Below are 14,802 nucleotides of genomic sequence, written 5' to 3' on the forward strand. Positions count from 1 at the left end.
CAATGTTTTCTGATAAGATAGCGTCATCGGTAATTGTTGCCTTTGTTTAGATGTCAGGAATAAGACAGACAGTCAATGCTGAGGCACCGCAGAGAAATTCGTAACAAAGACTAAACACACAGAAACTTTCCCACCCAAAGAACCATACTTCTCTGCCACATTTGTGTGTGTGTGTGTGTGTGTGTGTGTGTGTGTGTGTGTGTGTGTGTGTGTGTGTGTGTGTGTGTGTGTGTGTGTGTGTGCGTATGTGTGTGTGCATGCGTGCATGCGTTTGTGCGTGCATGTGTGTGCGCGTGCGTGCGTGTTTGTTGGAGAGAAACAGAAAGAGAGAGTAAACCCTGCCATTTGACTATCTATGGGCTGTTTCCGCTGCATATTTATTTGCAGTATTCATCAGGATTTGGCATGTTCCAGCCCCACCCTCCCCCCCCCCCACACACTACCTACCTCATAGGCCTGTCAACCTCACCTCCCATAGACACACCCGAGCACACCTGCCTCTGTTGTTTGTGCACAGTGCTCCTCTGAAACATAAGAAAATATATTCCCAGCTACGAACCCCACTCCCAATCCCAGCCCTCAGGGAACTTTTCCATCAGAGTGAATCTGTCGTTTGACTCCCTGAACACTATTGTGTTTTCACTTCCTGTGTGCTTTACTGTAGAAAGCTATTGGAACAGTGAAGTGAATACTATCGACCAGAGGCTGTCATAAATAAGCCACGCCACAGGTCAGTCACATCGCTGTGCTATGCATGATAAGGAGTCTGCTTATCAAACCTATTTTTAGGATCCTCTCTATTTTAGGGATGTAAGTCATGTTGTGTAGTCATGTTGTGTAGGCGGTTCTGTGAGTTCACGGCTGTTTGTCCAGAGTTTCCATCATCGTCCCTATTCCCCCTCCCCTGAGTGTTGCTCCACACCGCACGGACATCTGGATGGTAGCTACTACTCCAGGATTTAGCTAACATCGATTTCGGCAACAACAACAACAACAACAACAACAACAACAAAAAGAAGTGAAATACCTAAATCTCCTGCCAAAAGTGAAATATGGGACAAGTCTCAGTCAGGAAGGGGGGGATAGTGTCAGGACATAGCAGTGGTATAGAGTCTGAGTTTGTACTGAGGGGAGAGGAGACAGATGTAGTGAAAGGGTTTTGGAGAGTTTAGGGATGACTCATGCTAGGCTACTACGACTGACTCCTTCACCTGCTTGGTGATGTCATGATAAGAGCTGGAGAAAGTGAAGAATATTCAATAATAGAACAATAGCTTCGGTAGATTATAGGGTGTTGAAAATTCTTATTTCACTTTTCTTCTGTTCCCATATCAATTAATGCATAATTAACATAGACATGTGTTGTTTCAGTCTCATCACTACACCAAATAAACCAAATAAACTACTGACAGTAAAAACTAACATTAAATTAACATTAAACTTAAATAGAATTTGGCCTATAAACAATATTTTATCCGTTACTCTTATTACGTTACCGGTGTATGTGATGAAGGAAGTTGACTGAAGTGTGAACTCACGACGGCCCCCAGTGGTTAAACTCTGAATAGCAATTGAGGTATAAAACCACATTAGAAACTTTTCAATGAAACTGACATAGGTTATTTTATTTGATACATATATGTGTTGTCGTAATGAACACAAACCGTTTTGTGTCATTTTATATTTGATTAACTCATTAACATGTTAAGTGCACCTCATTCACTTGTGTTATATGAATGATGATGATTGTAATCAAGTTCATAATGTGAGAAAAATTATTAAAAAGTGTCTGTAACAACAAAGGCATATTTTACTAATAACGTACGTTTAACAGGAAACGACGGTTTGGCCCCTGTCCGTCTATTAAATATTTCTCTGGTTATGGAAATTCAGCTCAGGAATGCATTTTTTTCCTATGTGTACGTCTCGGATATTACTCCGTTGTGAGGTAAGAAGATAAGTTCGTCCCTCTAACGCTCTGATTGGAGGAGATGTGATCTCAGGAATGTCATGAAACTATTTAAATAGCACTTATGTCTACAGTTTCGGTAGAATTGTCTGAGCATCGGAATAAAGACAGAACGACCCTCAAAGAGTTCTCCAAGACTAATAGATATATATTTTTGAGATTCAGGGAATAAGGGAATAAGTATTTTTTGGAGAATCTCAGAAGAAATAACAGGAGAACTAAACTCCGACAATCAAGGACTTTCTTCAAATTACAATACAGCTTTGATCTATTCTAAAACACATTTGATTCTATTCAGGTTTGTACATATTTCAAAATGATCATTCTTTATTCGTAAAATGAGTTTTTATTATATGTATTGTATTGTATTGTATTTTCTTGTATCGATGTATATTGAGAGGTGCGTGAGTTCAGGTAAAAAAAAAAAAAATGTATTTAATATTTAAAAAATGTAACGGGTGTTTTTACCTCAGGTTGAAACAGAAAACATCTGCGGTTTCATCATGAAGCTGACAGGAGTCTTTTTCCTGTTGATGCTTTGGAATTGTGATGGCAGCAGAGTGGCAGGTGAGTTATGGGGGATGTGGAAAATGTGTTAAAAAAAATTTTCCACAATATAAAATAATGTGAGATCTGCCTTATCCGTGAACCTAAAGTTGCAACAGAAGCTTACTGCCATTCTCACTTCACAGAGAGCGGAGATGATAACAGCGTGTATGATCTGTTCGAGCTTGTGCGAGTCCACAAGAGGCACCACGGAGTTACCTTAGTGAAAGGCGCAGATCCTTACAGTCCTGCCTACAAGATCCTCAACGCGGACCTGATCCCCCCAGTTCCCGAGATCTCCTTCAGGGACCTAATTGATTCAGTTCAGGCTGAGAGGGGATTCCTTCTGCTGGTCAACTTCAAGCAGTTCAAGAAAACCAGAGGCAGTCTTTTGAGCATTTCGAAGAATGACGGGTCTGGACCGATTTTAGAAATAATTTCTAATGGAAAAGCCAACACGCTGGATGTGGTGTACTCCACCATGGACCAGCAACAGGTAGTGTCAATAGAAGATGCGGATTTGGCCACTGGACATTGGAAGAATATCACACTGTTCGTGCAGGAGGACCGTGCGCAACTGTTCGTGGGATGCGAAGAGGTGAATATCAGGGAAATGGATGTGCCCATCAACAAGATCCTGACACAGGAGATCGCGGACATCGCCAGCCTGAGGATCGGAAAGGGAGCAGTAAAAGATAGATTCATGGTAAATATATATATGACTTCATGTATGCCGTTATTACTAAATTGCAAATAATGTAATAATGCACTGTTTTAACTGTTTTTGTGTGCTACAGTCCTTATGCCTAATATGATATGATAATGTTTGAGATAAACTGTTAATACTGTAATCTCTAATGACATGAAAGGGTGTCAATCAAATGTGAATAAGGAATAGCTCTAAATGGAAAATGTATGTCTACAGGGGGTGCTTCAGAACGTGCGCTTTGTTTTTGGGACCACCCTGGATGCCATCCTGAGGAACAAGGGATGCCAAAGCTGTGAGTGATGATCACAAAACAAAACAAAAAGTTGTTTCTTTTCTATTGTTGCATGACATTTCGACTGTACACAGACATTCATTTGTATACCCTCCTTCCTACAGCAGTGTCCTTGACTGACGTCATGACCTTGGACAACCCAGTGAATGGCTCCAGCCCTGCTATTAGGACAGACTACACTGGCCACAAAACCAAAGGTGAGGCCTCACTCTCTGGGGACAGAGATATTCACTCTTACTGGTGTCTGTACAGCACAGCTGTAAATGTAAAATTGAGTGATGTCTGACAGAGTGCTTTCCCCCCCCTCTACAGACGTGCAGTCTGTCTGTGGATTCTCCTGTGAGGATATCGCCAGCATGTTTAAAGAGCTCAAGGGACTCGGCCTGGTTGTTAAGCAGCTGTCGAACGAGCTCAATAGAGTGGTAAGCACCGAGAGCCAGCTGGGTCTGGGGTCTATCATCCGTCCCTCTCTCCTCCCTCTCTCCTCCCTCTCTCCCCCTCTCTCCCCCTCTCTCCTCCTCTTCCACTCCCTCTCTCTGCTACCAGTTAAAACCTCTCCACAGCACAGCCACTTGTCCTTGTAATGGCAGCGCCGGCCAAGTCTCTAATGAGCCCCATGTGAATACACACAAATATGTTTGTCTGTCATTGGATTTGTATTGCTTTAGTTGAATCAAGCTGTCTTAATCACAACATTGGTTGGTGATTCACTCCTATTGGAACTTTGGCCATGCAAACGTTTTCCATCCTGGTGTCTGAACACTCTCTCTCTCTCTCTCCTCCCCTCTCTCCCCCACTCTCTCTCTCTCTCTCCTCCCCTCTCTCCCCCACTCTCTCTCTCTCTCTCTCCTCCGCTCTCTCCCCCACTCTCTCTCTCCTCCCCTCTCTCCCCCACTCTCTCTGTCTCTCTCTCCTCTCTCTCTCTCTCTCTCTCTCTCTCTCTCCCTCCCTCGGCAGTCTGAGGACAGTTCTTTGCTGATGAACCAGATGAAGATCCACAGCGGCGTCTGCCTCCACAACGGCATCGTGCACAAGGACAAGGACGAATGGACGGTGGACGGCTGCACCGAGTGCACCTGCCAGGTAAGTGTCATCACCACTGGTGGGGTTTCCAGCTTTGCCAAAACATGGCAGTACTTCCTAAACCCCGCTGTAATGAAGTGATAATAGGCTCTTGTGTTCATAGTGCTGTATAGACCAAAGCACCTCTCTAACCCGGCAGTGTCTGTCTGTTAGCCGACACCTTACCTCAGGGAGAATATCAACGAAACAGTCGGGGACGTTTTGCCCTATCAAACCAAAATAGCAGGGTGTCTAACGGGTGTTTGTGTTATTATGTAATTGGCTAGGTGTCAGGAATGCATCTTTAATCAGACATTTTACAGAACCTCAGGTTCTGCTTTTCAACATAAGATTACTAGCTCGCCTGCCCCCCCCCCCCTCCACCCAGCACCCTGCTTGTCCTGAAAGATCACCCCGTTGTTCCCAAACACGGCAATTCGTCCTGACCCAGCAGCAACTGCTTTACATAATGCTTAGTTAATGGTCCAGATATTGTTCTGCACTGCACAAGGGACGAACGCTGTGCTAATGCAGCATTTCTCTCTCTACAGAACTCTGCCACTGTGTGCCGCAAGATCTCCTGCCCACTGATGCCCTGTGCCAACGCCACCGTGCCCGACGGAGAATGCTGCCCGAGATGCGGAACTCGTAAGTAATACCGCGTGTTAAAACACTAGAACCAAAAGTCTTTATGAACATCGGACGAAGCAGAACCAGCAAACTCATGTTTACCCTGTTAGTGAAACAGACTCAGAGTGACCTTGTGGTATTGGAAGAGGAGCTTTATAGCTTTTTGCTGAGTTTTCTGACAACCTGTCTGTCAAAGATATTTTAATTTGCCAGATGTCTTTGCGATTGACCTTTTCATTAGCATCTCTCAGATTCCCTGCGTACACCTTGGAATGCCAGGTCTCAAATCTCCTGGGCTAATTGACTCCGATAGGGCCAGTTATTTTCACCCCCCCTCCCCTCCCCTCCCCTCCCCTTCCCTCCCCTCCCTGAGCTCTGGTAGTAATAGCTCTCCCATTGTGCCCCCCCCCTCCAGCGAGTGACTATGCAGAGGATGGCTGGTCTCCCTGGTCTGAATGGACACATTGTTCCGTGACGTGTGGAAGGGGCATCCAGCAGCGCGGGCGCTCCTGCGACCGCATCAACAGCAACTGCGAGGGCACCTCCGTGCAGACGCGCGACTGCTACCCTCAGGAATGCGACAAGCGTTGTGAGTACCCTGCCGTTTTTACATCAACCTCTCAAAATAACCTCTCTAAATAGTACTACCTTTCATTAGTACTCTCATATGACATTCACTAATGGTGACGTGTTTGTGTGCGTGCGTGTCCGTGTCCGTCTGGTCTACAGTCAAGCAAGATGGAGGCTGGAGCCACTGGTCTCCCTGGTCCTCATGCTCAGTCACCTGTGGTGAGGGTGTCATCACCCGTATCCGCCTCTGTAACTCCCCCACCCCCCAGCTGGGAGGCATGGACTGCCAAGGCGACGGCCGCCAGACCGAGATTTGCCAGAAATCACCTTGTCCAAGTAAGTAGATAATATACTCTATATACCTACAGCTATATATTCATATATGCACCCATGGTGTCCATCTATCTGCAGATGTGCTCATACCTCTCTCTCTCTCTCTCTCCTTTAGTTAACGGAGGTTGGGGACCATGGGCTCTGTGGGACACCTGCTCTACCACCTGTGGAGGAGGATTTCAGTCTCGCAAGCGCCTCTGTACCGACCCCGCCCCCAAATACGGCGGCAAGGACTGTGTGGGTGATGCTAAGATGTCGCAGCTGTGCAACAAAGAGGACTGCCCTGTCGGTAAGCACTCCTACGAATCAGTGGATTTCCTTTTTTATGGACAGTCCATAAAAAAATACTTGTAAGTTCTTTTATTATGTTCCAGTTATTAAAATCGTAACGTTTCTGTCTGCAGACGGCTGTCTGTCCAACCCCTGCTTCGCCGGCTCCAAGTGCACCAGCTCCCCAGACGGGTCGTGGAAGTGTGGGAAGTGCCCCGTGGGCTACACCGGAGACGGCGTCACCTGCAGGGACATTGACGAGTGCAGAGAGATCCCCGACGCCTGCTTCGTGCAGAACGGAGTCCACCGCTGTGAGAACACCGAGCCCGGCTACAACTGTCTGCCCTGCCCCCCTCGCTTCACCGGACCTCAGCCCTTTGGCAGGGGACTGGAGCAGGCTACCGCTAAGAAACAGGTTAGCACGGGGGCACTTAGTGGCGTAGCGCACTAATGCGCATACCACATAATCTCAAGGTTCCTGGTTCGATTCTGACCCTCGACACGTCTTGCATGTCGTCCCTCCTCCCTCTTCCAGTCAATCTCTGATGTCTCTATCCCAGTAAAGCAGAAATGCCCTCAAAACATATTTAAAGAAACAAGTTAGCTCAGCCCTGACTAGCACTTGTAATGTATATGAGCGTGTGGACTTCTGTGTTATTATGATGCTATCGCATCCTAACCCTATATATTTCCCTGTTAGGTTTGCACACCTCGTAACCCTTGCAAGGATGGCAGCCACGACTGCAACAAGAACGCCAACTGTATCTACCTGGGCCACTTCACCGACACCATGTTCCGATGCGAATGCAAACCGGGTTACGCTGGGAACGGCTACATCTGCGGAGAGGACACAGACCTGGACGGCTGGCCCAACAGAGACCTCCTGTGTGTGGAGAATGCCACCTACCATTGCAAGAAGGTTAGCCATCTCATCTCCACAGCTGCTAACCTAAAGCTGTGAACAGTCTGTTCTATTCTAGCTCCTCCAATGCATCATTGTGGTCACGGCTTCCTAACCAACCCTTTTGTTTTTGTGCAGGACAACTGTCCAAACCTGCCCAACTCAGGACAGGAGGACCATGACAAAGATGGACTGGGTGACGCTTGCGACCATGATGATGACAATGATGGGATCCCTGATGATAGGGTGAGACATCAAAATCTTCTTCGTATCCACAGAGGAACTAAACGTAGCAATCAGTACACCTCCTCTGGGCCATAGGAATGCTCATCACACACCCAGCAAGGGAGAAGGTGAAAGATGGAGGGAGACAGCCAGTAGCATATGAATAGTATAATATCATATTGGGCATGTGGCCAAGAGCCGTGGCGTTATGCCCATAATTCATACTGTGGATTGAGAAAGCTCGTGTTGAAATTCTGTGGTAAGCAAACACTAACTGTCTCAGACAGGGATATCAGATTCCAGCACAGCCACAACATACTTCAGTCTAGTCCCAACACACTCATATCAACAGTGTAGATCTAAAATGTAGACATCTTTGTATGATTTGTGATGGGTTAGGGTTTTCTCAATTTTTTCAATTGCATTTTTACTAATGGTGAATTCTCTCGTGAAATTAGGACAACTGCCCAATGGTGTACAACCCTGCTCAGTACGATGCTGACAGAGACGATGTTGGGGACCGTTGTGATAACTGTGTGTTCGAGAGCAACCCCGACCAGATCGACACGGATAGCAATGGAGAGGGCGACGCGTGTGCTATTGACATTGATGGCGATGGTAAGAGATCATCACCAGCCTCAAACCTCCATTAGACACCTAAAATGAATAGTTCTGTGCTGTCAGTCTCTGTAAAACCCCTAAAAGGTATTGAAGGCTAATGTAAGTGTGTGTGTTTCATTGGACAGGCATTCTGAATGAGAAAGACAACTGTCCCTATGTCTACAACGTGGACCAGAGAGATACTGACGGTGATGGGGTGGGTGACCACTGTGACAACTGCCCTCTGGAGCACAATCCTGACCAGGTAAATAACTGCAGGTTTCACCTTTCATTATATAAGAAACCCCTGCTCACATGTAGGCCCCGTGAACACCCCCACCCCCCCCCTCTCTCAGGACAGTAGCCATAGATTGCACCTGTATTGAAATAGAGGAATGTGAAAGCTGGGAGGAAAAATGAGGGCAATTTTCCCCCTCTACCTCTTCCACCCCCGTCTTTTGAACAATGAATGTGTCTGTGTAGTCGTGCCAAGGTGCCAGGACACAGGATTCTTGTTTGAGGAGACATTGCTAGCATACCTGAAGACAAGGGGCTACATTAAAAAAACGAGGGGGAAAGAATAGCACTTCTCATTCTCCGTAAAGGGAGATAGATGCCTGTTGAGTTGAGAGTGGTGAAATAAACGCTCAATCTTGTCTGAGGGTATTGAAGTGAGAACATAGTGTTCCATAGTATAAGAATGTGCTTTTGAGAAGACTAAAGAAGTTTCCTGTCTCCCACGTTCTCCTCCCCCAGATTGACTCTGACTCCGACCGCGTGGGAGACAAGTGCGACAGCAACCAGGACATCGATGAGGACGGACACCAGAACAACATGGACAACTGTCCCTACATCGCCAACGCCAACCAGGCCGACCACGACAAAGACGGCAAGGGTGACGCCTGCGACCACGATGACGACAACGATGGTGTCCCTGACGACAAGGACAACTGCAGGCTGGCCTTCAACCCTGACCAGCTGGACACTGATGGTGAGTCACTCTCTCCAGTCTACAGTGACTCTAGTGAACAGTAGCACTATTCATGTGACCTGCAGCACACAGAATGGTTCACCAAAAGCTCTACTGTAGTAACACTGAAATTCATAAATGACTCTGTAATTACTCTGGAAACAGCACTGTATTAGAATGTTGTTTCATAGTAATAAGGTATTTACATGGTAGTTCTTGTAACTGCTCAACTCCATTATTACGGCATGCAAAAAGAGTTACATAGAGCTAATTAGCTTAGCCTTTATTCTCCATGCCACCATGTCTAAGTGTCTACCTTTGCCTCCTCGCAGGTGATGGTCGTGGTGACGTTTGCAAAGATGACTTTGACCAAGACAACGTGCTTGACATTGATGACGTGTGCCCTGAGAACGTTGCCATCAGTGAGACCGACTTCCGTAGGTTCCAGATGGTACCACTGGACCCCAAGGGCACCTCACAGATCGACCCCAACTGGGTGGTCCGCCACCAGGGCAAAGAGCTGGTGCAGACCGTCAACTGTGACCCTGGCATCGCTGTTGGTAAGTAACACTCAACTTCTGCGGAACTGCAAAAACTACAAAACTACAAAAACTACAAGATCCATAGATCATGAGCCCCTCGCAAACAAGCCCTAACCCTCTCTCCCCTGTTGTCCAGGTTATGATGAGTTCAATGCAGTGGACTTCAGTGGAACCTTCTTCATCAACACGGACAGGGACGACGACTACGCCGGGTTCGTGTTTGGCTACCAGTCCAGCTCCAGGTTCTACGTGGTGATGTGGAAGCAGATCACACAGACCTACTGGTCACACACCCCCACCAGAGCCCAGGGCTACTCTGGCCTGTCCATCAAAGTGGTCAACTCCACCACTGGTCCTGGAGAGCACCTGAGGAACGCCCTGTGGCACACCGGTGACACTGCTGGACAGGTGAGCTCACTTTCAGTCTACAAGAAAGACCCCGAACCATAACTTAGAGCTGTGAGGAAGAGAACTAATGTGTTAAATAGGGAAGATTTTTCATGTTGTATTTTGTGATTTCCCCTCCTAGGTTCAGACACTGTGGCACGACCCCAAGAACATTGGCTGGAAGGACTACACTGCCTACAGATGGCACCTGATCCACAGGCCCAAGACTGGACACATCAGGTAAGCTTCAATAACCTTTAGCCCTGGAGTCCGACTGCCACTAATGAAATCGAAAAGCATGCTAACTTCTGGCTTGATGTGCTAACAGTCTCATGTGATTTCTCCCTTCTTCCTCCTTTCAGAGTGGTGATGTATGAAGGCAAGAGAATCATGGCTGATTCTGGAAGCATCTATGACAAGACGTACGCTGGTGGAAGACTAGGCTTGTTCGTCTTCTCTCAGGAGATGGTTTACTTCTCAGACCTCAAATACGAATGCAGAGGTAAGATACTCATACATTCGTTTTGTTTTTTTTAAATAACTCATACTATAGGAATGTTTTGGCAAACAAAGAATTGACTGACTCCGGCCATTTCAAGAGTTTGAAGTTAATGTTGTTTTTTGTCTCTTCTCTTGTCTTCCAGATACATAATCATACCAGACAGAGTCTCTTAGAAGAATGTATCTATCTGTTTCAATATTAATATGTAATGTATGAACACGGGACCATATCTATATTACTCTTTCCTTTGCGACACGCACATTGGTGGAATGGAGAGCGAGTGAAGGGCTTTGAGGCAGATAAACCTCAGGACATTGGCCTATACTGACTGCCGGGTGACCACACCACCATTGCACCACATGCAGATTGAGCGTAGCTTTGCTCAGTGAAGAAATCGGTCTCTCTCTCCCACTCTGAAGGTTCTGTCTCTCTCTCTCTCTCTGCTCTGCATGGGAAGAGGGACAGAAAGATTTCTATGCACTTCTGAATTTATTGGTGGTATCTCTCCGGATGGGAAAGTCAAAAGGAAAGAGTATTTTTTACTTTTATTTTCAAGCATTACTTCAGATCTGCTGTGAACTCAAAAGGACTGAGTCGTTACAACATGAAGAAAGCAGTAGGAGATTTTCTTTAGCCGGGGCGGAGAGCCCCCTTGAAGGACCTGTTGTTGAGGGACCATGGACAGTATGGATTGACTGTTACTATCAAAGAGAGTGAATGTTTTCTGTGTGTATGTTACCCGAGAAGAGCCTTGTGATAAAGACACCTAAGCCATTTGTGTTTGAGAAATCGTTTGATTAACCTTAATCCCCCCCCCCCCCCCCCACCCCCACGAGTTTTGAATTGAGTTCTACTCTCTATGGCTCCCAGTAGACCCTTGCAGTTCAGCTCAGCAAGCAGTGCGTCCTCAGGGTTTGACCAGGCTTGTCAAGTGATTTCTCAGGACAGAACACTAGATGATACATGAAAGAAACACAGAACCAGGACAGCACAGTACACCTAAAGCCAGTATAGACAAACACATATTTTTTAGAAATATTTCATTTATTGCTTTTCTCTGCTTTCTCTAATCTTTATGAGATGTAAGTGGAGGGGACGAAAGGGCCAGTCTAACCTGCCATGAGAGGACTACTGTTATGATGGTTGTACATACGTTGTTATTTATTGAGCTTGTTGCCAGTTGAGAGTATTGACACGTGGTCACTAGAGTGATCTCTCCTCTTTGTTCATCTCTGTGTCTCCTTAACCATTCCAAATAACTGGAATCTTGAACCTGGGGAGTCACTGTGTACCCCTAGAAAGTCCTCTCATAGCAAGGTCACAGTATCATCCCCTGTACCAACCTCCCAAAAAATCGATTTAGGTGTCATTTTATGTCTTCGATCATTGTTCTTCTGCACAGTATGCATGACCTGTATGCCTGAGCATGTGTGTACATTTCTGACGTAGGAAAGACAAAGGAAACCCTTTATGTACAAATATTACCTCATTCTTTTTTGATTAAGACCAACAAAACATGAGAGTACCTTTATCAGCAGAGTGTAGATTGGTTGGCTTCTCTTTTTCTTTGTGCGACTGTAGTACAATCATTTCTATGCTGTATATAAGATATTTTTGTAGCAGAAAATTCCCCAAAAGGAGAGTAATTGATAAAAAAAACTTTTTCATAAATATGTTGTGCTTATTGTATGTCCTGTGCATTTCTAATGGATAAATTATTGTTACGTTTGTCTGTTCTATGTTAAGAGGTTATTTCATATATGTAGATATATGCTATTTAAATAATTTATCAAGAAACGTGACCGGTCATGGAAGTGTTTCTGTTTGTATAAACTTGTTTGCACCCTGACATGTGGATGTCTTTGGTTTATGTTTTGTTTTATATTTTCTTTTTTTTTTCTTTTTGTTACTATTAGTGATGCTTGTCTATAAACATTTTTACCATAGTTTTACCCCAAATGCTGTTTATACTCCTATCAGTTATTTTATAATGTCAACAGAACAATAAACACATCAGGAAAAAAAAATACTTTGAATGTCCTTTGCTTGTTTGTGATGAATGAAACAACGTCCACACAAATGGTCCTCTGTGGCTCAGTTGGTAGAGCATGGTGCTAACAACGCTATGGTTGTGGGTTTGATTCCTGCTGGGACCATATATACTGAAAAATGTATGCACTCTCTGCAATGTAAGTCGCTTTGGATAAAAGCGTCAGCTAAATGGCATACATCATGGTAAACCATAAAGACAGATCACTGTTTGCATTCTCTATGGTCTACACACACTAATTAAACAACACATTGCAGAATCTGTTCACTTGCTCAGTCCTGAATTGTGAGAAACACACTTTCCGTTGTCCTTGACCCTGATATCTACTAGGAGGAACTATATCCAAGAAAAGCACAGTGGAAAGAAGCTGTGCTGCGTCAACAAGCTGCAATCTATCACTTAGTGAACCCTCTGAGAAAGGGAGTATCCCTCAGAGTGAACAGCACGAGTGAAATATTAAATAAGACCCAGTGTTAGCACATTATCAAAACTAAATGGGACGTTTACACCATAATCTCTCCTCCAACACATTCTCACACATTAGGAGACGTACAGATTCAGCAGAGGCTCTTAAATTACTGGGTTTGATTGAGAAAACAAACTCAAGGCGCATGAATGTCTACCAGATTTAGTCTAATTCTAGCAATATAGAGCTAATACAGGGCTGCTGCACAGTAATGCTCATATGCTACTATTAGTAATGCTAGTAATGATAATACATAAGAAAGTTTTCATGAAATTGCCCTGTGAATAAAACTTCAAGCAGCTTAGAGTCACACCTACCTGAGGCATTCCACAGACCCACATCCTTTGCTCTTTGGCTTCCCTATAGGTGCTACGAGACACTGGGCTTGTATATTGGCTGCAAATAGAATTAACTCTGTTGATTCAGATCTTTTACAAGGCCAGTTCGGTCAAAGGCAAGTTCATGCCAACAAAACCAGACAGACAGACCAGTTCACTGTCTTTTTACATCAGAGTTGACCTCACTCTTATGGTATGGAGGTTAAAAGATCACACACACACCGAGCCATTGAACCCTCAAGTTGAACCATGCTATCATACTGCCACTGACTGCAATACTTGATCTATTGCAATGTCAGTGTCCATTAAGATAGATGGTCTGTGAAAATGCTCTAGGGTAAAACATTGTTCATCTGTCCTGCTGCAGTCCCTGTTGTGGTTTGCCTTGGAAGCTCACCTTGTAGCTTGAGTCTGTAGACTGGAATGTGAGATAATTCCCTCAACTTAGAGTTAAGTCTGAGGGGTCAAGGTGTGGGTAAGGCTGATGGTGAACAGGACAGGCCTGTGGACGTCCAGAGGAGAGGAAAAAGAGGACCTCTGCTCAAAGGTCAAAGGTCATCCAGGTGCAGGAGACTACTCACAATTTGCCGACCTGAGTAAAAATGAAACACGTAAACAACAGCTCATCCACCCAGAGTCACTATTCTCAAAAACAACAACACCTTTGTGACGAGAATCCAGGTAAAGTCTTGACTGAGAGTATTACTAAGGTAAGATGAGGACTGGAGAATGGGGACAAAGGCCTAATACCCTGGAGTTCTTACACTGATCTCTGATCCACGCTCACCTATGGAGGCAGGAATGTATGGAATGAATACCCTCCGTGTCAGGAGCGGGACCTGTAACAGCCGAGGCGCTCACTCCTGTGGAGCCCGCCTCAGTCCCTCTGTCCCCTCAAGCAGCCATGTCTGTCTGGGTCTGCTCATCAGCACATTATAGACCCAACAGGCATCGCCCTATTACTTATCTGAACGCTTGTGTGTGTGTGTGTGTGTGTGTGTGTGTGTGTGTGTACGTGCATGTGTGCGTGCGTGTGTGCGTGCGTGTGTGCGTGCGTCCATGTGTGTGTTGTAGAACATTCTGCGTTGTTAAGTTTAATGAGACCACAAACGGTCTGCTCTCATATACATGGTTAATACAAAGGGTGTCCAGCTGTTCTGATTCATCATTTGTGGCAAGTGAAAATGAATGGAAACAATGAAACGGCAAAGACAGACCTAAGGGAGCACTTCACTGTACAATAGGACACGTCTCATGAGCAAAAATCTGTTGCTGGGTTAATTTGTTTAATCAATTGAGGATGCTATCAAACACACTGTATCACATTTTAATTTGTTTACAAAACACACATTTCACACTAATGTTGGTGCATTGTATAAAAAATATTCCAAAATCAAAGATTTGTAAAATTGTTATTTCTCTCCAATCATATAAGCTATG

At 45.1% G+C, this 14,802-nt stretch overlaps 1 protein-coding gene across 1 annotated transcript; it reads left to right on the top strand.

Moving 5' to 3' along the window:
* Positions 1–2,472: 2,472 nt before the first annotated feature.
* Positions 2,473–11,375, top strand: thbs1a (thrombospondin 1a; the record flags this gene model as incomplete). The annotated part of the gene is made up of 21 exons (XM_083683152.1): positions 2,473–2,536; positions 2,662–3,221; positions 3,441–3,516; positions 3,621–3,713; positions 3,829–3,938; positions 4,474–4,599; positions 5,130–5,226; positions 5,624–5,797; positions 5,938–6,114; positions 6,227–6,400; positions 6,516–6,796; positions 7,082–7,300; positions 7,421–7,528; positions 7,966–8,125; positions 8,254–8,372; positions 8,864–9,098; positions 9,410–9,637; positions 9,756–10,027; positions 10,149–10,246; positions 10,369–10,508; positions 10,651–11,375. 21 exons carry the CDS (start codon positions 2,473–2,475, stop codon positions 10,656–10,658), a joined length of 3,519 nt encoding a protein of 1,172 aa, XP_083539278.1. The 3' UTR covers positions 10,659–11,375.
* Between the last annotated feature and the right edge of the window lie 3,427 nt (positions 11,376–14,802).

This window comes from Argentina silus (assembly GCF_951799395.1).
Source record: "Argentina silus genome assembly, chromosome: 13".
NCBI lineage: Eukaryota > Metazoa > Chordata > Actinopteri > Argentiniformes > Argentinidae > Argentina > Argentina silus.